General features: G+C 39.1%; 1 protein-coding gene across 1 annotated transcript in view; it reads left to right on the forward strand.

The window, feature by feature from the left end:
- The first annotated feature begins 14 nt into the window (after positions 1-14).
- HACD2 (3-hydroxyacyl-CoA dehydratase 2) overlaps positions 15-24,425 on the forward strand; it is a 112,201-nt gene continuing 87,790 nt past the window's right edge. Inside the window, exons 1-2 of the mRNA XM_027583964.2 lie at positions 15-217; positions 2,864-2,981. Of these exons, the coding sequence (XP_027439765.1) occupies positions 63-217; positions 2,864-2,981 (273 nt within the window). The 5' untranslated portion in view covers positions 15-62. The remainder of the gene's footprint in view (positions 218-2,863; positions 2,982-24,425) is intronic.

Genomic DNA, 24,425 nt, shown 5'->3' on the forward strand with positions numbered 1-24,425 from the left:
CTCGCAGTGCCTTGTCCGGGCGGCGGTGTTCGCGCAAGGAGAGCGTGCTCTGAGAACTTGACATGGCGGCAGCGGCGGCTACTGCGGCGACGAAGGGGAATGGGGGCGGGGGGGCCCGGGCCGGGGCCGGGGAAGCTGGCGGCGCGCGGAAAAAGAAGGGCCCAGGGCCTCTGGCCACGGCGTATCTGGTCATCTACAATGTGGTGATGACGGCGGGGTGAGGCCGGGACTCGGGGAGGCGGGGAGCAAGCCGGGCCGGGGAAGGGGCTTTGCGGCCGGCGGAGCGGCCGGGCCCGCGCGCAGGGCAGCCCGGGCGGTGGGTGTTAGGGTCCGGGCTCCGGGGCACTGAGGGCAGCCTAGTCGGCCCAGGTGCCTGCCCGGGACTCCCGCCTGGGCGAGGGGCCGAGCAAGTTCTCCGGCTGGGTGTGCCCGAGCTGGAGTTCCCGGGCTCCAGGGCGGCACGGGGAAAGCCGCCCTGGCGCTGGTCCCAAAGGCCTTGGGAGGACGGGTGGGCTGGTCAGAGGTCAGTCCGGGGGGCGGGGGGGCGGCGTGCCGGCTATCCTGCAGCGCCGAGAGCCCCGGCGGCAAGTCACGAATGCGAGCCGTTTCCCCCAAGGGGAGTAGAGGGAGCTGTGGCTGCAGAGTGACCATTAAATATTTAGGCGGCTGTTTTCAAAATCCGGACTGAGCTTTAATCTGAAAGGTAATGGAAAAGCGTTCAAAGTTTTTGACCAGTGACATAAGCAGAGCTGTGCTTTAAATGAGTTGAGACTTTCTGGAATGGATTGGGGTAGGGAAGGTGGAAGGCAGAGTTATTGGGGATGAGGGGAATACACCCTCTAAACAGGTTTTACCTCCTCTTGTTTCTCCCTCATTTTAGTCCATCCCTTGTCACAGCGGGTTTTTAGTTCTAGTTCTGACACTATCTGTGTGACCTTGGATAAATCACTTTGCTTTTCTTGTCCTCCGTTTTTCATCTGTAAAACTAAAGAGTTTGGATTAGGTGATCTTCAGGGTTCCTCCAGTTCTTTGATCCCATAGTTTTGGTGCTGAGGATCGCAGGATCAGACTGTTATGTTTTGTTTTGTTTTGTTTTGTTTTAAGATTTTGTTTTTAGGTAATCTCTACACCCAATTTGGGGCTCCAACGTACAACCCAGAGATCAGTAGTCGCTTGCTCTTCCGACTGAGCCAGCCAGGCTCCTCTGTTATGTATTTTTGAATTGTATTCATCTGTAAAAGATTTTCCCTAACATTTTATTATGAAAATCTTCAAAGATGCAGAAGAGTTTAAAGAACTGTAGGGTGAACATCTAGTTTTATTTATTTTTAAAATAGGTACTACATTGGCAGGTGCAAAATTCAAAATATACCCAAGAGCATACAGCGAAACTCTTCCCTCTCACCCTTCCCTTCCACCCAGAACCCCTCCCCCTAGGTGCTAATTTTGTGATTCCCTCAGATGCTGATGAAAGCAAATATGTACACACACTCCCTTTTTCACACAAATGCTAATGTCACATTAGCATTTCAGCACCTTGCATTCTTCACACACATATATAGGGAGGATTGTAGACTTGATTGCTTCATTAGAAATGGCTGGTGTTGAAGCTTAGGTTCAGGGAGGTTGTGACTTTCTTGACTAGCTTGAGATCACTGAACTTGTTAGTAACAGATCTGGGTCTAGAGCCTGTTTCTCTTGGTTCACAGGCCAGTGGAGAAATAATAAAGATACAGGTTTTCTTTATTGCATAAATGGTCAGAGAGTGATTTTTAAAAGAACATTTCAGGAGTTTGTACTTGTAGGCAAGGCCATTAACAAGAGCATTAGACTGGAGAGAGATTTTAGGGTACACTGGGGAAGAAAGAAAGAAGCCTTTATTCCTGGGTGATGGAGGATGGGGAGTGGTGTCTTAAGCCAAGAAAAGAAATTGGGATTTTGAGAAGAAAGTAGTCTTATTTTTTTGGTAGGTTGCTAATACTGGGACAGTTACACCATTAAGGAATTCATTTCTTTTACAAATTCTTGACATCTTTGTATGATAGTTTCTGGAAATAACATAGACCATATATCCCATTGCCTAGTTAGGATTGTACATTTATTTAGGTGAATCTATTACTGCTTTCAAGGAGACACCTTAATAATAAAGGTCCATTTGTTTCACTATGGAACTTAAAAAATTATAGGGCCTGAGAAATTCATTTTTGAGAAGGATAGAACAGAAATGTAACATTCTCATTGATATGCCTGTTTCCCTGTTTAGTGTTTTGTATTGATCTGGCCTTTTTTTACTGAATTGGTTGTGGGAAATTCGGCTAAAAAAAAATCTTTTTTTCTTTAAAAAACCATCCTTTTCTTATTTCATTCGCAATTTTAAAAGAGTAGGGTATGGGTGTGTTTCTGTGAGATACTTGTGAAAACAGTTTAAAACATCTTTCCTCCGCCCTGTTATTATTACAGACCCTTTGACTGCACAGGCCATTTAAAATTTTCCTTTAACAGCTTTTCTCTTGTCTTAGATTTCTGGCACTTAATTTAGCTGCTCAAAGACCAATTTAGCTTATTCTCTTCATTTTGGCCTTGTTCTCAACAGGCAAGTTTGCCAAAAAGCTGAGCTCCAGATGGGTGAGGTGCCACTGTGTTTTTGCAGAGCAGAGCACTCTTGGTTGGGTGCTGTTGGTGGTGCAACATTTCTGTGCATTACAGCTTGGCATTTGAGGGCCATAGTTGATAAATCTGGGCTACTGATTCTTGAGGTCACCTTTAGCAGTACCTGTTGTCACCAGATTTTCTGTTACCCCCAGTCCTACTTACCTTTTTTTTTTTTTCTTTTCCTGATTGCTCTTTTTCCTCTTTCTCATAGGTGGCTGGTTATAGCAGTTGGTCTGGTCAGAGCATACCTGGCTAAGGGTAGCTATCATAGCCTTTATTATTCCATTGAAAAGCCTTTGAAATTCTTCCAAACTGGAGCCTTACTGGAGGTAGGTCCTGAGATTTGTTGTTCTTATTGGTTTCTATTGTTAAAAATTTGAAAACTTGCCTCATAGCATACTATAACGTTGATGACTAGATTATCTTTTTGTCAGTCTAGATAAGGTAAAATCTCATTTAATTTATGTTACTTGGAATATGTTTTACATTCAGCTTCTATTGAAAATCAAATGAAACAAGCTTAAAATAGGATTTTTTTTTTAAATTCTAGGGAAATTGTAGGAAAGTATTAGCAAACTCAGATACTTTCAGCAGCCAGCTTATAATGGAAACAGTGAAGCTGGTGAGTGTAGGATGTCAGACATGGTAGATACAAGAAACAGTAGAGCCTATCTACATACATCAAAAAATTTTTCTTAAATAAATGTTCATTAGTTTCCCTGTATTAAGAGTAACATATCTAGTCCTGTCTCCTGAGGTCAGTATATGTTAGCATTTTTGAGTTGCAAGTGACAAAGTATTTTGAACAAAAAAGGAATTTACTGGCTTTATAAGATAAGATAAAGATTGGTAAAGGGTTAACTTACCAAATCAAAGGAACCAGCTCAGGAATGAGACCCAAGGATTTGACGTTGCCAGACTCTTTCCATCTCTCATCTCTGTTTATGTCTATTTCTCTTTGAATGTTGGTCTTAGGCTCTCCTACTGCAGACTGCCTTCTTCCATATGGTAGGAGAGGGGGGAGGAGTTATTTTTCTCGGCCTCTGTGTCACAGTTCTAGGGAAGGGTTCTGATTGGCCTTACTTAGACCAGTCACCCTTGCCTGTGATGTGAGATAGTTGATTAGCCAGGTCTAGGACATATGCCCCTCCTTCAGGCCAAGGGACTATAGGCTTTGTTAATGGAAAAGGAGGAATGGGGTAGCCTTGGGCACACAGAATCAATAGCTACTATAGTTCATAATGGTAAAAAACCTTCAGGTTGCAGCAAAAATCTGGTGTTCACTTTCATTTCACTTAGCCTCCAGGGCAAGCCCATCATGACATTTGGAAGGGTATTACCTTTTACCTCTGGGAAATGACGTGTAACACCTTAACCTCTCACCTTCACATTTGAAACAGAAAGTTGTAGTTTTCTTTTTTTTGTTTTTTCTCTCAGAAAGCAGAGGTTTCAAAACTGTCCATATTTACACATTTTAGGCAGATGGTATGGGGAAGTGAGCTTCCAGCTGCGAATCGAGGACCCATATTCTAACTATGCTGGTTTTATCAATTCTGTGAATTTGAGCAAGTCATTTATCTCTGTCCACCCTTTCTTCTCATTTGTGAAATAATTAGGTTAAAGTAGATTTCCAAAGCCCCTTCCTGCCTGATGGGAGGAATTTTGAGAGAACTTCAGCAAATCCTTGTGTGGGCCATTTGTTAAACTTAAGAGTTTTGATTTTTTTTTTTTGGAAGGTGCCAATAGTAAGTAAATAGTACTTTGCCTCTCAGAGCTTTGGCCAGCACAATTCTCTCCAGCTATAGAGAAGCAAGTTTGGGGCCAGGCCATGAGAAACTGCCCCAGGGCTTGACATGGTATGCAGTTGTACCCAATTGGAATTCTTCAGTGATTTAAAGGGGTTCTATCTCCCTAAGCCTTTGTAATATTAGAAGTATAATTTTTTAAATTTCAGTATGTCTTAGGGAAGGTAGTGACATTAATATGTTTTACAAAATCCACTCAGGAGCCAAATCTTAACATTTTGAAGGATTAGCCCATTTATCCCTATAGAATTTTTAACAGGGATTTAAGAAAACATTTTGGATTTTTGGTTTTATTTCTGTTATCCCCACTCAGAACCAATTAGGTGACAAATCCTGGATTTGATTTTGGGAAAAGGACTTTGCAAAATGAAGTGAGGACTCCCAGGAATGGCAGGGAATTAGCTTTGCAGTTGTCATGGCAATATTGTCATGGCAATAGACCCCTCAGCCTGGGGCAGGAGAGCAGACTTATGAAAACTGCATCTCTTGAGTTGTCCGTTAAGGAAGATTTCATGCCTCCGCAACCTGTATCATATAATAATTACATGTGCACAGTGTCGTTGAATTACAGATTAGTTATCCTGGGAATTATTCATGTTTGACAATATATCTTGTTTGCAAGAGGAGGAAAGGAGAGAATGATTCCGGGGAGGTTATTCATTTATGTCTCTGTATGTTCAGTGTCATTATACCTTTTTTTTTTTAATTGAAGTATAATTAACATACAGTGTTAATAGTTTAAGGTGTGAAATAGAATAATTCAGCAGTTCTATCCATTACTCAGTGCTCATCAAGATAAGTGTATTCTTAATGTCCTTTATCTGTTTCACCATCTCCTGCCACCACCAGTTTTTATTTTGTATTTAAGAGTCTTTTGGGTTTTTTTTTATTTCCCAACATTCTGTCTTTGATTTTTATTTTCTGTCTTTTTTGCATTTTTTTGCCTTGTTTTAAATTATAATTCTAATACAGTTAACATACAATGTTGTATTAGTTTCAGGTGTACAGTATAATAGTTTAACAATTCTGTATAGTACTTATTACTCATCATGATAAGTGTGCTCTTAATCCCCATCATCTGTTTCACCCATTCCCCCACCCACCTTCCTCTGATAAGCACCGGTTTGTTCTCTACAGATAAAAATATGTTTTTTTATTTGTCTTTTTTTTCTTTGTTTGGTTTCTTAAATCCCATGTATGAATGAAATCCTATGGTACTTATCTTTCTCTGATTTAGTTCACTTAGCATAATACTCTCTAGAATCATCCATGTTGTTGCAGATGGCAAGATCTCTTTTTTATGGCTGAGTAATATTCTGTTTGTGTGTGTGTGTGTGTCACATCATTGTATATGTATACCACTATAAATGAGGTTACTTACTTGTATTTATGTATGCTGAATTTTTTTTTTTAAGATTTTATTTATTTATTTGAGAGAAAGCACGAGGACATGAGCTGAGGGAGAGGCAGAGGGACAGGGAGAGGGACAAGCAGACTCCCTGCTGAGCACAGAGCCTGATGAGGAGCTTGATTCCAGGACCCTGAGATCATGACCTGAGCCAAAGTCAGACACTTAATGGACTGAGCTACCCAGGCGCCCCTGAATGTTATTTGTTAGTAGGTTTTGTGGGAGTTTGCTTAAAAAACAAATAGGAGTTACTTGTTGTTTGCAAGAAACTTCAAATTTTCTTAGGAAAATGTAACATTATGCTTTTCAAAAGATTTAACATTTACCAGGCAAGCACAAATGGGATGGAGTAGTATAAGAAGATAGGTGATTTCACTTCTGAGGAAATTAATATTTTGCAAAATGGGTGCAAAGATATATTGAGTCAGTGATACAATAATATAGCTTTTTTATAACGTGGACACAAATCCTAATTTTTTTCTACATACTCACTGGAAAATGTCTTGAGTGTATTTTATAGATAATTTTGCAAGTTACTCCACAGGTGATCATTTGATTAAGTATGTATTTGAGTTGTTGTAATGTGTGCTATGGATGTTGAGCCCTTGCTAATAAAGAGCTTAAAATCTTATTGGGTAGATGATTATACTAGGGCTCTTGGCTGGAGATTACAGAAACCTCCTTAAGCAACTTGGTAGGGGACTTTGTTATGAGTGTACAGGATGTCCCATGGAGTCCAAGGACAGGGATGCAGCCTGCAGGGAACTCCGGGATTCCTGCTCCACTTCTTATCTCTGCTGTTCTCAGTTTCTCTGTCTCTGATTCTTTCTTCTCTTCTTGCACACTGGTTGTCTGGGTTTCTTAGTCTACATGGCAAAAAATGGTAGTAACCAAAAGCTCCTGAGATTTCCTCCTGCAATCAAGAGATCAACTAGTTGGAAATAGACTCCTATTCCCAATTCCACATTCCCAGTGAAGGGCCTAATTTGTCCATCTTGAATCAGGTTCTCACTCCTGGACCAGTCACCTGGTAGGCAGGAGCAAGGTCACATTAACCATATAGAAATTGGAGGGAAGGGGTAATGTCTAGAAAAAGGGGTACTAGGTGGAAAGCCCAGTAAGTATTTATCGAAGTATTGAAACACAATACAACCAACATCATAATGTACAAAGTGATTTGTAAATTGACAGAAAATAAAATATACTGATAATCTCGTAAGCCAAGGGGGGAATGTATGAATAAATATGGTGTGTCTTGAGTTGAATCTTGAGTAATTTTGAAAGCTAATTCACAGAGGTAGCAAAAAATATATTTTTAAAATGTCATTCGTGGATGAACCAATTTCCATACCATAAAGTTAATGAATTACTGACACATGTTATGACACAAATGAATCTTGAAAACATTGTGCTATGTGAAAGAAGCCAGACACAAAGCACTACACATGTACGATTCTATTTATATGAAATGTCCAGAGAGGCAAATCCACAGAGACAGAAAGTAGATTAGTGGTTGCCAGCAGCTGTGGGGAGGAGAGAATGGGGAGTGACTGCTAATGGGTACAGCGTTTCTTCTTAAGATGATGACAGTATTCTGGAATTAGTGGTGATGATTGCAACCTTGCAAACAAACTAAAGACCACTGAATTGTACACTTTAAATGGGTGACTTCAGTGGTATCTAAATTACATCTCAGTTTTTAAAAAATTCTATAATGAGCTGTGGATAAGTTTTCTTCTTCATTTTTTTTTTTTTTTGATCTGTGATATTCATTGATAAGGATAAGTTATCTTTCCGGCTTTGTTAAAGTTGAGTTAAAGATTAGAATTTGGTAGGGATACCTAGATGGCTCAGTTGGTTAAGTGTCTGCCTTTGGCTCAGGTCATGATCCTGGGGTCCTGGGATCGAGCCCCGCATCGGGCTCCTTGCTTGGTGAGGAGCCTGCTTTTCCCTCTGCCTCTGCTGCTCCCCCTACATGTGCTCACTCTCTTTCGCTCTCTCTCTGACAAATAAATAAAATCTTTAAAAGAAAAAAAAGATTAGAATTTAGTAGATTGATGCTATATTATGACAGTTTAAAATGATTTCTGAGAGGGGCGTCTGGGTGGCTCAATCAGTTGAGGGTCCGACTCTTGATTTTGGCTCAGGTCATGATCTCAGGGTCGTGGAATCGAGCCCTACATTGGACTCCATGCTCAGCGGGGGAGTCTACTTGAGATTCTCTCTTTCCCTCTCCCTCTGCCTCTCCCCCCACCCCTGCTCTCTCGTTGTCTCTGTAAAATAAATAAATCTTTAAAGAAAAAGAAAAAAAATTATTTCTGAGAGAATCTGGATTTACTTAACATAAGACTGTAATTATAGCAAAGACACTTTAAATACTCATGATTGGATATGCCTCAGTGAGCGGCACTGTGATTCCGTGGTTTAAGGACTGCTCTGCAAAGACGTTAATTGTTGAGACTGATACAGACCATCTTCAACATATGTACATTGCTATATGTCTCACTTAACCAACCAGTGTCTAGCTGGGAATGCCTACTAGACCACAGGAATTCCCTTTCCTTCCCATTCTCTTCCAGATCCTTCTATCATTTAGAACCCCCTCACCTACAAAAAGAAAGGGGAAAACACCCCAGTCTTATTTGTGATCTTTTGCTAGAGTTGGTCTAGAGCTGGGTCTGCAGTGGCAGAACTGGTTCCAGAGAGGCAGTGGAGGAGAGTAGACACCTTTTGTTGTATCTTCTTACCCCACTACCCCTTTCCAAGCCCCGTCTCTCGAATCTGCTCTGATTCGTTGTGCCTCACCTCACAACTCTCTTCAGACCCTTTAATGACATAATCAGGAAGCTGATTTTGAGTATTTCTCTAAAATATGGCAAAATGTTAAGAACTTGTAGTGTCCTTAAGAAGGAGGGGGCTCCCATCTTGTCTCCCTGCTGGTTTTTCTGTGTTTGCCTCCAATACTAGATGACTTTTTTCCTGCAGAGATACTAGGAGGTTAATTTCTGTGGCATTATTAATACGATAGTATGCTTGAGGCACATCATTGGTCAAGTTTACTTTTGTGTACTTATCTGGGGACACGACCACCCTCTGTAATATTTTCCCTCCTTGTGAAAACATGCTAACTTTCCAATAATAATCTTAAAAAGGAAATTTTGAAACACAAGCTATATGTACATTTTAGGCTACCTTTATTATGAAGACTTAAGAAAACAGACCTCTAAAAGAGACTTCTGAAAAGCTAGCAGAGCAGTGATAGTGAGGATATCTAACACAAACAGAAAGGACAACAAACCACAGACAAGCCAGCTTCAAAAACAATGTGAAAACCAGAGATAAAATAGAACTTGGTATACCATTAATAAGTGTCACAACATTTGAAGGGAAGAGGGAGCCTGTGGGAAATGGAGCCCACCCACACAGGCCTCACTGTTTGACAACTCAAGCAAATAGAAGAAAATTGACAGAACATTCAAACAGGTAAGACAGCTAATGGCTTTAAAAAGGAATGGGCAGAAATTTTTTTTAAATGAAATGAAAAATATTGATGGTATCAGTACAAGGCAGGAAGGAGGCCATAGTGCAGAGAAATAGGTGATACTAAAGAATAAGAAAAAGGTAAGAATTCCCAGTTACGGTCTAAGATTAAATAGATTACAGAGCAGCTATTGGGAATGTTCAGAGTTCGCCATTTGAAATGTAAAAAAGAAAATTACAAAATATGTAGTGCCAAGTGGATCAGGGATATTATGTGTTGGTGGACTAGCTAATTTGTGAATAATTATTTGAATAACAGAAAAACGAAATATATGGGAAAGTAATGAAATTCAACAGACTAATACTAATGTAATAGAACTGACATATCTCGAAAATGGATTTTGGATATGCAACTTGTCAAAAAGTAAGGGTACCAGCAATAGAAAAAATTAGAACATGAAACTCATAAATAATCAGGAAAAATTCTAGAAAACTTTTCTGAACTGAAAGACCAACTCAGTATGGTTATTGAGAGTATATGGAGTTCCACACTGGAGCTGTTTTTCAAGAAAAAAAAAATCCTTTCCCTTCTTGGGCACCTGTACGTTAAATTTTTAAACTCAAGACAAAGAGAAGCAATTTCTAGCAGAAAAGAGATCTTAAAATATAATAGTAAGGGGCGCCTGGGTGGCTCAGTTGGTTAAGTATCTGCCTTCGGCTCAGGTCATGATCCCAGGGTCCTGGGATCGAGCCCCATATCGGGCTCCCTGCTCAGTGGGGAGTCTGCTTCTCCCTCTCTCTCTGCCCTTTCCCCTGCTTGTGCTCTCTCTGTCTCTCCCAAATAAATAAATAAAATCTTCAAAAAAGTGTAATAGTAAAACAGCCTAGGACTTTAGACTTTGAAGAATAAAAATATCCTCATGAAATTAGAAAGTGTTAGGTTCCTAGATAACCTTGCAATTTCCTACAGATGGAGACATTTTGAAATACCTACAAAAAGCATTGAAACTTTGAAAGAACCTTATCAAAGGGTATTTAACTCTTAGGTAAATAAATAAAATTAACCAAGTGTTCAGATTAGCATGGTCCAATAGAACATTCTACAGTGACAGTGTTCTGAATCTGTGCGGTTTGATACAGCAGCCACTAGTCACATGTGGCCATTGAACCCTTGAAATGGGGCTGGTGGGGCTGAGAAACTGAGTTGTTTTGTTTTTTGTTTTGTTTTGTTTACTTTAAGTAGGCTCCAACATGGGGCTTGAGCTCACAACCCTGAGATCAAGACATAAGGTGAGATCAAGAGTCAGGTGCTTAACCAACTGAGCCACCCAGGTGCCCCAAGAAACTGAGTTTTAAGTTTTACTTGTTTTTAGTTTAAATTTCAATAGGCACCTGTGGGTAGTGGCCACTGCATTGGACAGCATGGCTTTAGATCCTGATACAGATTGCAAGGTGTCCATTTGGAATTTCATCAGATAATTCAGATCTTACCCAAGTAGAATGAAGTGGGAAGGAGAGTAAGCCAAGGAAGAAATTGTAAATTCTATGTCACTCCAGAGTTTAACTTCCTAATTCATAAGGTGAAATAATGAGAATAATTATTAAAATATGTTGATCTTTTTAGATTAGGAAAAATCATTAGGAAAAAAGCAAATTGCAGATACTGGAAGAGGTATGGAAGGATATATAGTAAACTGCTACATGTACTTATTCCCATGGAGGGGTGTGGTATTTGGGGAAGAATAAAAGGGAAGTTCTCTTTGCTCTCTATACTTTAGTGTGTGCTTATATATCACTTCTGTGAATCTTGAAATAAAAAGGAAGATATAATAATATAAAATGTAATACATTATATAATCGAAAACAAAAATGGGAAAAACAAGATTAAAACGTTTTTTTAAAAAGGAAGAAAAGTAGATTACCTTGTGATTTAAAGTGAAGTACACATGAAAAGTACAGAATTTTACATCTGTTGTTAAAAAAAAGAAAAAGGAACTATAACAGTAAACCTATAAGATGACGGAGTGTAATATAAATGCATCATTTCTAATGTTTATACAAATAGACTCATTAATTTTTTCAAAATAAAAAGTTACAGTGATGGTTAACAGTTTAAAAAACAAAATTCAGCAACCTGTTGCTATGAAAGACAAGTTTACTGGAGGACAAACCAGTCTGCCATGACTGAGCATATAAGAAAAGCAGGACTGCCCAGTTACAGCAGAAGATAAAGTTGATGTCAGAGCAGAAGCCAAAGAGAAACTGGCATAGTTCACAATTTGTCATGCAGGAGGAACATGGCAAACACGTTGGTGGAATTAGTTGATGGGTAGATGATTGTCATAGAAAAGCTGGCAGAAATGTTACAGAAGTAAAATTAGAATTGTACTTAAGTGTCACAGTATATGTAAAAGAACACCGGAGACAAGAAATCTGGGTACTGAGACTTGGTTTTGCCGCATGGTCTTAAACTCTCTGCGGTGGATACGCTGGATTAAATGACCTTAAGTTTTTCCCAGGGATGGGTGTGTGTGTGTGTGTGAAGATTTTATTTATTCGGAGAGAGCAAGCTGGGGGAGGGACACAGGGAGAGGGAGAGAGAGGATCCCACCACCCCAAGATCATGACCTGAGCCGAAATCAAGAGACACCCAACCAACTGAGCCACCCAGGTGCCCCTAGTTTTTTCCCAGTTTTAAGTTCAATAAGGGTTCAGCATTTTACTGTCAGATTATAAGAATAAAGCAGGTAATGAATTAACAAATTATAGAGCTGAACATAGCAAGAAAGGTAAAAATAAATGAGAAAGAGCAAATAATGGTAATTAAGGAAATTTCACCTATTTTCTCCTTTAAAAATGGATGTGAAAAGATTTTGAAAACAAGTTTGGACTGGAGTCTGAGGGAGTACAATAAATACCCCTTTTTCTTATGTTCTGAACATTGAGAAATAAAGGAATTGCATGAGGATCCTAAAAATCAACTTTGTTAGCAATAAAGGCCTAGCTGGAGGCTGTGTGTTTGTGTGCAAACTAAATGGGTTTGCTAACTGAACTCCAGAATTAGATCACCACCCACCCTGCCCTAGGCAGCAGCAGCCAGGGTGGCATGGAGTAAATACAGAGCTTGGAGTTCTTTGTGAAAACCCCAGGGTAGAGGTGAGTTGAGCACTCCCCATTTATTCTTCTCAAATTTACTGTTCAGATGAGTCATCCTTCCTTTCCTGGGATAAAGTGATTAACAGAGAAATATTTGGGAGAAAACTCTTCTCATAGAAGGCAGAGAAGGGGAGAAAGGTGTTTCCCTCTAATCTAAGTGCTGTATATACATTACAGGGGGGAAAAAAAACCCCGTAAGCATAAAGAAGAAAATGCATGGAGTCAATGTTTTGACAGAAAATGGAATCATACATACATATGGTATGAGAATTTTTCAAAACTAGCCAGATACAGGTAAACAGAACTCAGGTGAGTTCTGGACCTCCCATAACATGAGTATGGTAGACCTGTCTTAAAGCTGCCCAGCTCAGGAGATTTTTGTCCTCCCTGGAAGTTCTCCCAGTTTCATGGCTGGACCTGTCTTTCCTGATAGCAAGGGCATCTCTACACCCTGACTCCCTCTCAGGCCATCGCTGGCTGGTCCAGGGGTGCACACCTGACCCATACTGCACTGGTCAGATATTTTTCTCCCAAGAATTTGGAATCTTGAGTTGAAAGAGATTGGGGCCCACTGTAGCCCAGTCATATTAAATCCATGAGCTACAGTTGAGGTCTCCAGAGCTGTTTGGGTTCCAATTCCTCTTGAGATTTGCTAAACTTTTTTGTAAGAGTGTTTTGATTGCCACAGTAGAGTTGCTTTGTCTATATGTCTTACAACACCTGAGAGAGTCCCAACTCAGTAAAGGTTTGTCCTGCATCTGCCCTGGCTTTTGTATATCCCCCCAGGCTAACCACTCTATAAATACAAATTGACAGTTTTATAGTACATATTGATACTAAAATATCTTCATGAGAAATTAAACCAAAAGCTTATTAAGTTAGAAGGAAATTGTTATCTTAGTGTCCTTTTGCTGCATAATAAAGATATCACGAACTTAGCAGCTTGTTTTTAAAATAGCATTCATTTATTAACTCATGGTTATGTGTCAGAAGCTGGGCTTGGCTCGGTTATCCACATAGGGCCTCACAAGACTGAAATTAATGTGTCATTCAAGCTGGCTCTTAACCTGTGGGCTCTAGGGAAGAATCTGCTTCTAAGCTCATTCAGCTTGTTGACAGAATCCAAGTCTTGTGCTTGAAGGTCTGAGGTCCCCCGTTCCTTGCTAGTTGTCAGCTGGAGGTCACTTCCTGCTCTGCTTTTATAGGGCTCACCTTGTTGGATCAGGTCTACCCATATAATCTCCATACCTTAAAGTCAGTTGATTTGGGACTTTAATTACTTTTGTAAAATCCCTACACTGCAGTACCTAGATTAGTGTTTGGATAACCAAGGAACAGGAATCACAGGGAATCATCTTTAGAATTTGCTTACCACAGTTGATAAAAAGAAGGAACCTAAGTGAAATAAAGACACCATCTCAAAATAATTGAGTAATTTGTTCACTCTGCAAATTGTACTCTATAAGAATTACATTTCCAACTTGCATATTTAGCTGAAAAGAATTTCAGTGCAATAGTGTTGTTACTGCCAATGCAATGAAACGGACTGAAATTATGTAACAAGATTTGAGATTCCTGTTTAGACTTCAATTATTAAGTTAGTGAAGGTACCTGAAATACAGGGATCTCGTTGGATTTTTTTAAATATAACTTTTAATAATATTTCTTATTATTGCCTTTTTGGGGACCACCATAGTTTTTCAGTTTTATCCTAAAACTATCACCAGTCTATTATACAACTGCTTTATTGCCTCTTGCAGTATTGGTTTGTTTGTTTTTATCTAATCCATCTCTTCCTTGTTGCACCATTCACAGAATATGGGCAGATGGGCTTTCTGTGATACTTTTTTTTCTTTTTTTAGATTTAATTTTTTATTTGACAGAGAGAGATAGCAAGAGCAGGAACACAAGCAAGAGGGAGTGGGAGAGAAAGAAGCAGGCTTCCCACCGAGCAGGGAGCCGGATGTGGGGCTCGATCCCAGGACCTTGGGACCATGACCTGAGTTGAAGGCAGACGCCTAATGACTGAGCCACCCAGGTGCCCCTCTGTGATACTTTTTTCCTACCCTGTCTTGTGACATAACCTAAAGGATTATTTTGACACCACACTTAGAAAAAATAAGACCAGGCTCATTCATGATGATATTGTACTTGCATATTTTTTTTTTTACTTTGTTATTTACCTTGGCATATTATTCTAACTTCAGCTAAGATTACTTTCCTATGTCCATTACTATCTTAATACTATTTTTTATTCTAGTGTTGGTCTGCACCTCTGCTCTTTTATTGTTCTATACTAATTCAAAGTGCTTTCTGATACTCTTATTTTTAAATCCAAACTTATTTGTCATAAATTGTCACATATATCTGACTGCTTTATTATTCCCCCAAACATTTGTATAGTGAAATACATATTTTAAAAAATAAATTACTTTCTATTTCTTCTTTCCATATCAGAACATTGGATTTTTAAAAAATTTTTGTTTAGGTAGATTCTGTCACCTGTGAATTTCATTTGAGGATAGAAGAGGCATTATAAAATATATGTGATTAAAAGGGGGAGATTGGGCCTACTAGGACTAAGACCTGTTATTCTGTCACAAAAAGAAAAAATGATAGCCGTCAAACACTATACAGTTGACCCTTACACAACACAGAGGTTGGGGCACCAACCTCCCCTGCAGTCGAAAATCCACATATAACTTTTCACTCCCTAAAAACTTAACTCTTAATAGCCTACTGTTGACCAGAAGCTTTACCAATAGCATGAACAGTTGATAAACACATATTTTGTGTGTTACATCTCTTCTTTGATGTATTTTTACAATAAAGTAAGCTAGAGAAAAGGAAATTTTATTAAGAAAATTAAAAGGAAAAGAAAAATGCAGTTACTGTACAGTATACTAGTAGAGTGAGGCACCACACATCACCTCATCCTTACCCAAAGTTAGTGAAGATGGTTCTGGGAGTGACACCCGCTCCGTGCTCCTCTTCCCAGGAATGTAGGAAACCTCATTCCAGGCACGGTTCAGGGGAAGTCGAAGAACCGGTGAAAGCAGAGCTTCTCGATAGGTCACTTGCTTCACCTGACCCCCTTTACATGGTTCTAATACAGTTTCTGCTTGTGGGAAATGCTAGGAAGCTTTGAAAGGCCAGTTCCCCTTGAGAATTAGTTCCCAACCTCAGAGAATTTTCAGCACCTTGGACAGCCCCCCCTCCCCCCCCCCCCCCCCCCCCCCCCAGGTCTCTGCAGGCTAGATTTCTGCTTGGTGCTACCCTGTCCCGAGTTGTTCCTGGAACCCTTACTACGGGAAGGCAGGTTATCATTCCGTGATCCTTGAACAACACTGGCCAGTAACTGGCCCTGCCACTTTGTTAGGAATCCCTCCCCAGGGCCAGTTCCTTTGCACCTCTTAGCTGAAGACCTCAGTGAACTGAGCTTCCCCCAGGTGGGTGGTATGGTGATGAATGCCAGGAACAGGCAGGAGCCATGCTGTCCCAGCCTTTTCCACATCTTTCCTCCAACTTCCCTTCCCTTCTAGTCATTTGGCAACCTCTGTCTTACTTGTTAATCAAAATATGAAATATGTATTTGGGGCGCCTATGTGGTAAAGCATCCAGCTCTTGGTTTCAGCTCAGGTTGTGATCTCCGGGGTCATGAGATCGAGCCCTGTATTGGGCTCCATGCTCAGAACGGAGTCTGCTTAAGACCCTCTCTCCCTCTCTCTCTGCGCCCCACCCCGTGTTCTCTCTCTAAATTTGAAGAAATACGTATTTGTTGAAAAAAAAAAAACTGAGTGTAAGTGGACCCGTGCAGTTCATGCCATTGTTGTGTAAGGATCAACCATATATCCTTTTCTATAATGTCCCATTGTTAATCAGCCTCCTGAGTGGACATCTTACCACATACATGGATAGGTTTTCTGTCTGTGTACTGTTATCTGTCTTGTCTCAGCATGCTCTTTATTCATGTCTTTTGTTCCTCATTTAAATCTACAGACATCTTTTATTTTCCTCAGCTTTACAGCAGGAGGTCCAGATTATCTTGTAAGATTCACACAGTTGAGATTCTTAGCGGCGTTTTCTTTTGAAAAAGATAAGATTTGCAGTATAATAATTCTTTTCTTATCAGTTAACAAATTTGTGAAGGTTGGTTTTTTTTAAGATTTTATTTATTTATTTGACAGAGACACAATGAGAGAGGGAACATAATCGGGGGAGGGACAGAGGGAGAATCAGGCTCAGGGAGCCTGATGCGGGGCTCGATCCCAGGATCTTGGGATCATGACCTGAGCCGAAGGCAGACGCTTAACGACTGAGCCACCCAGGCGTTGATTTTTTTAACCCAAGCTTCTTTCACTCCCCCTCTCCCCAAAATTTAGAGAATTAATAATTTTTGAGGACATAGTCTTATCAGGAATATTTTAGATGAGCCAAGTCTTGTCAAGTTATGGTTTCAGCAGATATCTTGTAACTAATAAACAATGAAATAATATGATAAAATCAATAGAGTAGAAATAGAGCCTCAATTCTGGACATCACTTACTACCTTTTTCCAAACCATGAGCAAAGAATATCTTTACACTTATTTGTGTCTTTTTTAATTTCTTTCATGAATGTCTTATAGTTTTCAGTGTACAGGTCCTTCACCTTGGTTAAGTTTATTCCTTCATATTTTATTCTTTTTGGTGCATTTGTAAATTAGATTATTTTCATAATTTCTCTTTCTGATGTTTCATCATTAATGTATAGAACACCACAGTTTTCTCTATATTGGCTTTGTATCCTGCAACTTTACTGAATCCATTTATTTATTAGTTCTAACATTTTTTGGTGGAATCTTTAGGATTTTCTACATATAGTATCATATCATCTGCAGATAGTGACAATTTTACTTCCTTACCAACTTGAGGCCTTTCATTTCTTTCTCTTGCCTAATTACGGTGGCTAGGATTTTCTTTTTTTTTCTTTTTTAAGATTTTATTTATTTATTTGTCAGGAGAGAGAGAGAGAGAGAGCGCACAAGCAGAGGGAGAAGCAGGCTCATCGCTGAGCAAGGAGCCCCATGCCGGACCCGATCCCAGGACCCTGGGATCATGGCCTGAGCCGAAGGCAGACACTTAACTGACCGAGCCACCCAGGCGTCCCGCTGTGGCTAGGATTTTCAATACTCTGTTGAATAAAATTGGCAAGCGTACACGTTCTTGTGTTTTCCTGAATGCTTTTCACTGCTGAGTATAATGTTAGCTGTAGAATTGTCATTTAGGGCCTTTATTATGTTGAGATATATTTCCTCTGTACCTACGTTGTTGAGAGTTTTTATCATAAATGGATGTTTAGTTTTGTTGAATGCTTTTTCTGCATCTACTGAGATGATCACGTGATTTTTATCTTTCATTCTGTTGATGTAATGTATCATACTGATTTGCAGATGTTGAACCATCCTTGCATCCCTGAAATAAATCCCGCTGGATTGTGGGGTATGATCCTTTTAATGTATTGGATTCAGTTTGCTAAAACTTGTTGAGGATTTTACATCTATGTTTATCAAAGATACTGGCCTGCAATTTCTTTTTTTGTGGTGTCCTTGTCTAGTTTAGTATAGATGATGCTGGCCTCATAAAATATGTTTGGAAGCTTTCCTTTCTGTTCTATTTTCCGGAAGAGTTTGAAAAGGATGGGTATTAAATCTGAAGGTTTGGTAGAATTTGCCAGTGAAGCCATCTGGTCCTGGACTTTTGTTTGTTGGGAGGTTTTTGATTTTGTTTCAGTGTCCTTACTAGTTATCAATCTATTCACATTTTCGGCTTCTTCATGATTCATTCTTGGAAGATTATATGTTTCTAGGGATTTATTCATTTCTTTTAGGTTGTTAAGCTTGGTGGCATATAATTGTTCATAGTAGTCTCTTATGATTCCCTTTATTTCTGTGGTATCAGTTGTAATTTCTCTTTCATTTCTGATTTTATGTCTTTGAATCCTCTCTTCTGTTTTACTTGGCTGGTTTAGCTAAGGGTTTGTTGATTTTCTGTTTTCAGAGAACCAGCTTTTACTGTCATTGATCTTTTTTATTGTGCTTTAAATCTCTATTTCAGGGACACCTGGGTGGCTCAGTCAGTTAAGTGTCTGACTTTGGCTCAGGTCATGAGATCAGGCCTCCCATCAGGCTCCCCTGCTCAGTGGGGAGTCTGCTTGTCCCTCTGCCCCTCTCCCCGCTTTCTCTCTTGCTCCCTTTCTCTCTCTCAGATGAATAAATCTTTTTTTTTAAATCTCTTTCATTTATTTCTTTTCTGATCTTTATTATTTTCTTTGTTCTACTAATTTTGGCATTTGTTCTTTTTCTAGTTCCTTTGGGTGCAAAGTTAGATTGTTTATTTGAGATTTTTTTTTGTTTTTGAGGTAGGCCTGTATTGCTATTATCTTCCCTCTTAGAACCACTTTTGCTACATCCCATAGATTTTGGTATGTCAGATTTTTGTGTCCATTTGTCTCTAGGTATTTTTTATTTCTCCTTTGGTTTCTTCAATGAACCGTTAATTGCTCAGTAGCATGTTGTTTAGTCTCCATGTTTTTGTGGGTTTTCCTGTTTTTTTTTTTTGTAATTAATTTCTAGTTTCATACCATTGTGGTCAGAAAAGATGCTTAATATGATTTCACTCTTTTTTAATTTATTGAGATTGCTTTGTGGCCCAGCATGTAGTCTGTCCTTGAGAATGTTCCATGTGCAGTTGAGAAGAATGTGTATTCTGCCACTTTGGGGTGGAATGTTCTATATATACCTATTAAGTCCATCAGGTCTAATGTGTCATTTAAGGCCAGGGTTTCCTTATTGATTTTTTTGTCTGGATGATCTATCTCTTGATGAAAGCAGGGTATTAAAGTCTCCTACTGTTATGGTATTGCTTTCAACTACTCCCTTTAGGTCTGTTAATAATTGCTTTGTATATTTTGGTGCATCTGTGTTGGGTGCATATATATTTATAAATGTAATATCTTCTTGCTGGATTGACCCCTATATCATTATATAATGCCCTTCTTTGTCCTTTATTATAGTCTTTGTTTTATTTATTTTTATTTTTTTATTTTTTTAAAGTAGGCTCTATGCCTAGGGTGGAGCCCAGCATAGGGCTTGAACTCATGACCATGAGATTAAGACCTGAGCTGAGATCAAGAGTCAGACACCTAACCAGCTGAGCCACCTGGAAGCCCCTCTTATAATCTTTGTTTTAAAGTCTATTTTATCTGATAGAAGTATAGTTACTCCAGCTTTCTTTTCATTTCCATTTGCATGGAATATCTTTTTCTAACCTTTCTCTTTCACTCTGTGTGTGTCTTTACATCTGAGTCTTATAGGCAGCGTATAGATGGGTCTCATTTTTTTATCCATTCAGCCACTCTGTGTCTTTTGATTGGTGTATTTAGTCCACTTACATTTAAAGTAATTTTTAATAAGCATATACTTACTGCCATTGTGTTAATTGTTTTCTGGCTATTTTTGTAGTTCTTCTCTGTTCCTTTCTTTTTCTCTTCCCTTGTGGTTTGCTGGCTTTCTTTAGTGTTATGTTTAATTCCTTTCTCATTTTCTTTTGTGTATTTACTGTAAGTTTTTTCCTTGTGGTTACTGTGAGGGTCACACAAAATATTTTATGCAAATAGTCTGTTTTAACTTGATAGCAACTTAATTTTAAATGCAATTCAGAGCTTTACCTTTTTACTTTTCCCCCCACATTTTTTATTTTTGATGATTCCTTTTTATATCTTTTTATTTTATGCTTCCCTTAACTAATTATTATAATTTCAGTTTACTACTTTTGTCTTTTAAACTTCATGCTTGCTTTATAAGTGATTGATCACTACCTTTGTTATATAGTTACCTTTTCCAGTGAGGTTTTTACTTTCCTATGTTTTCTTACTACTTAGCTTAAAGAAGTCCCTTTAACATTTATTGTAGGCCTGGGTTAGTTGTGATGAATACCTTTAGCTTTTGTTTACATGGAAAACTCTCAATCTCTTCTTAAGTTCTGAGTGATAACTTTGCTAGGCAGAGAATTTGGGTTGGAAGTTTTTTCCTTTCAGCACTTTGTATATGTCATGCCACTGTCTTCTGGCATGTAAAGTTTCTACTGAAAAATCTGCTTATATAGCCTTCTAGCATTTCCCTTGAACATAACAAGTTGTTTTTCTCCTGTTGCTTTTAGGATTCTCTTAATCCTAAACTCTTACCATTTTAATTACGATGTATCATGGTTTGGATCTCTTTGGGCTCATCTTATATGAAACTCTGGGCTTCCTGGACCTGGATGTTCAGTTCCTTCCCCAGATTAGGGAAGTTTTCAGCTACTCTTCAAATAATTTTTCTTGCCCTTTGTCTCTCTCTTCTTTTGAGAGCCCTACAATGTGAATGTTATCCCCCTTGATTTGTCTTTAGGGTCCCTTAAGGTATATCTTCACTTTTCTTAATTTTTTCCTTTTTTTAAAAAACCACATTTGTAAAGGTGCTGTGTCAACTGGGAAAAGTGTTAATTATTACAAGATATTTTGGAAGTAGCCAGATAAAGTGCCAGAACATAGAGACATATCTGCTAATTTTTTTTCCTGAATTCACATTCTCAGAACTGTTTCTAAAATTAGAATTCCAATTAATTTCTTATCTTCTCTCTTTTCAGAAGACTGTTTGTTTTTGGGTTATATCCTTCCTAATTTTTTGTTTCTTGGAAGAAGTGATGTGGGGGTGCCTGGGTGGCTCAGTCGGTTAAGCATCTGACTCTTGATTTAGGCCCAGGTCATGATCTCAGGGTCATGGGATCGAGCCCCGTGTTGGGCTCCACACTCAGCAGGGAGTCTGCGTGTGATTCTCTCTCTCCCTCTCCATCTGCCTCTCCTTCCCTCTCTCCCCCTCTTTCTCTCTCAAGGTAAATAAATCTTTTTAAAAAATTGATTATGGTAGTATTTGGTGTTTAGTTAAAAATAGGCACTTGACAAACAAGTATATCAACTCCCTACCCTTTTAAAATTGTGGATATTTTCTTAGCCCTTGAGATTAAGTTGTCTGGGAACCAATGCACTGTTAATTCCCTGATTCAACTTGGAGTTTGGGGAATTCTTTTCCCCTTCTACTGTCTACTCCCATTACCAAGTCCCACCAGTTCTGTATCTGAGTGATACTCAGCTACAATTCTTTCTTTCCTGTGTTCTCAGGTCTCATAATGTGCAGGCCATTATCACACCACACTTAACTGCTGGAACTCCTTTGCTATTCTTCCTGCCCTTGATTCCTATGTGCCTCAAACCTTCCACAGCTTCATAACATTCATCAGTTACATCACCTTTTTTCTTTTAATTTTTACTATTGAAGTATAGTTGATATACAGTGTCTTATTAATTTCACGTACATAACATAGTTTTTCGATAATTCTGTATATTATGCAGTGTTTACCTCAGTGAGTCTGGTTACCATCTGTCACCATACAACTTTTTTTTTTTTTTGGCCAACTAGGGAGATGCCTTTGGGCTTCAGTTTCTTTCTTTTAATGTGTAAAGTAGCTTTATTTAAGTATTATTAACATATAGTATTATGTTAATTTCAAGTGTATGATGTTTCAACAATTCTGTTCATTCATTCTTACCATTTTAATTACGATGTATCATGGTGTGGATCTCTTTGGGTTCATCTTACATGAAACTCTGGGCTTCCTGGACCTGGATGTTCAGTTCCTTCCCCAGATTAGGGAAGTTTTCAGCTATTCTGAAATCATAATTATACTCTCAATCCCCTTCACTTGTTATACTCATTCCCCTACTGCCTCCCCTCTGGCAACCACCCGTTCTGTATAGTTAAGAGTCTGTTTTTTTGTTTTTGTCTCTTTTTTTCTTTGTTTGTTTTGTTTCTTAAATTCCACATATGAGTAAAATCATGGTATTTGTCTTTCTCTGACTGACTTATTTTGCTTAGCGTGATACTCTCTGGATCCATCAGTGTTGTTGCAAATGGCAAGATGTCATTCTTTTTTATGGCTGGGTAATATTCCACTCTGTATATATAACATATCTTCTGTATCCATTCATCAGTCATGGATACTTAGGTTGCTTCCATATCTTGGCTATTATAAATAGTGCTGCAATAAACACAGAGGGTGTATATATGTTCTCCAATTAGTGTTTTTGTATTCTTTGGGTAAATACCCAGCAGTGGAATTACTGGATCGTATGGTAGTTCTTTTTTTAACTTTTTGAGGAACCTCCATACTATGTTCCACAGTGGCTGCACCAACAGCTAGCATTCACACCAACAGTGTACAAGGGTTCTTTTTTCTCGACATCCTTGTCAACACTTGTTATTTTTTATCCTTTTGATTGTAGCCATTCTGACAGGTGTGAGGTGATAATCTCACAGGTTTTGATTTGCATGTCCCTGATGATTAGTGATGTTGAACATCTTTTTATGTGTCTGTTGGCCATCTGTATGTCTTCCCTGGAAAAATGTCTATTCCTGTCCTCTGCCCATTTTTTAATTGGATTATTTGGTTTTTTGGTGTTAAGATGTATAAGGTCTTTATATCTTTTGGGTATTAACCCCTTATTGGATACATCATTTGCAAATATCTTCTTCTATTCAGTGGGTTGGTTTTTTGTTTTGTTGATGGTTTCCTTTGCTGGGCAAAAGTTTTTTATTTTGGTGTATTGCCAATAGTTTTAATTTTGCTTTTGTTTCCCTTGCCAAAGAAGACATGTCTAGAAAAATGCTTCTGCCACAGATGTCAGAGAGATTACTGCCTGTGTTTTCTTCTAGTTTTATGGCTTCAGGTCTCACATTTAGGTCTTTAACCCATTTTGAGTTTAATTTTGTATATGGTGTAAGAAAGTGGTCTGGTTTCGTTGTTTGTGTGTAGCTGTCCAGTTTTCCCAGCACCATCTTTGAAGAGACCTTTTCCCATTGTGTCTTCCTGCTTTGTCATCGATCGCACCGTACCATGTGATTACGGTGTCACTGACGGTACTCCCTGTGCTGTCCTTTTCACCCTCATGACTTGATTTATTTTATAACTGGACGTTTGACCTTCATCCCCTTTATCTGTTTCATTCATCTTAATTTTTTATTTTTATTTTGTGGTTCTGTCTGGGCAAGTTCCATTGCTTTGTCTTCCAGCTTGCTGATGCATTCTTCTACTTCATCCAGTCGGCTGTGAACCCTTCCAGTGTATTTTTCAAATTTCTGTTCAATACTTTCTTATATTTTCTATATCTTTGCTTAAGTTCTCATTGTGTTCAACCAGTTTTCTACTGAGTTCACTGAGCATCTGTATGATAATTTCTTTGAACTTTTTATCAGGTTGGTTGCTTATCTGTGTTTCATTTAGTTCTTTTTCTGAGATTTTGTCATGTTCGTTTCTTTGGAGCGTATTACTCTGCCTCCTCATTTTGCCTAATTCTTTGTGTTTGTTTCTATGTATGAGGTCAGTCAGCCACCTCTCCCAGTCTTGAATGAGTGACCTTACATAGGAGATGGTACTATTTGGCCCAGAAATACAGTCTCCCAATCACCAAAACCAGGAGCTCAAGGGGTGTCCCCCTTGTGGGCTGTGTGTGCCCTCCTGTTGTGGCAGGGCCTGGGGCTGTGGTTGGTGGGCTACGCTGACACTTGGTTGGGCTGCAGGCTGTGTCCACAACTTCTGCAGGGTGTCTCTGGGCAGGGTGCTCTGCAGGGTGTTCCCACTGTTAATAGAATGTTACAGGAATTCCAAAATAATGCCCACCAGCACCCACCTTAGTAAGGTAGACTTGAATCACAAAAATTGCTCCCACTGGTGTCAGTTTCCACGGAGAGTCCCTGCTGTTTCCTGCCTCTTTGGGCAGATGCTCTTAAGGTTAGCAAATGATTCTCCTTTATCTGTGGTGTATGTACTATTCAAGTTGGTGTTTTGCAC

The sequence above is a fragment of the Zalophus californianus genome, chromosome 1, assembly GCF_009762305.2.
Source record: "Zalophus californianus isolate mZalCal1 chromosome 1, mZalCal1.pri.v2, whole genome shotgun sequence".
Taxonomy (NCBI): domain Eukaryota; kingdom Metazoa; phylum Chordata; class Mammalia; order Carnivora; family Otariidae; genus Zalophus; species Zalophus californianus.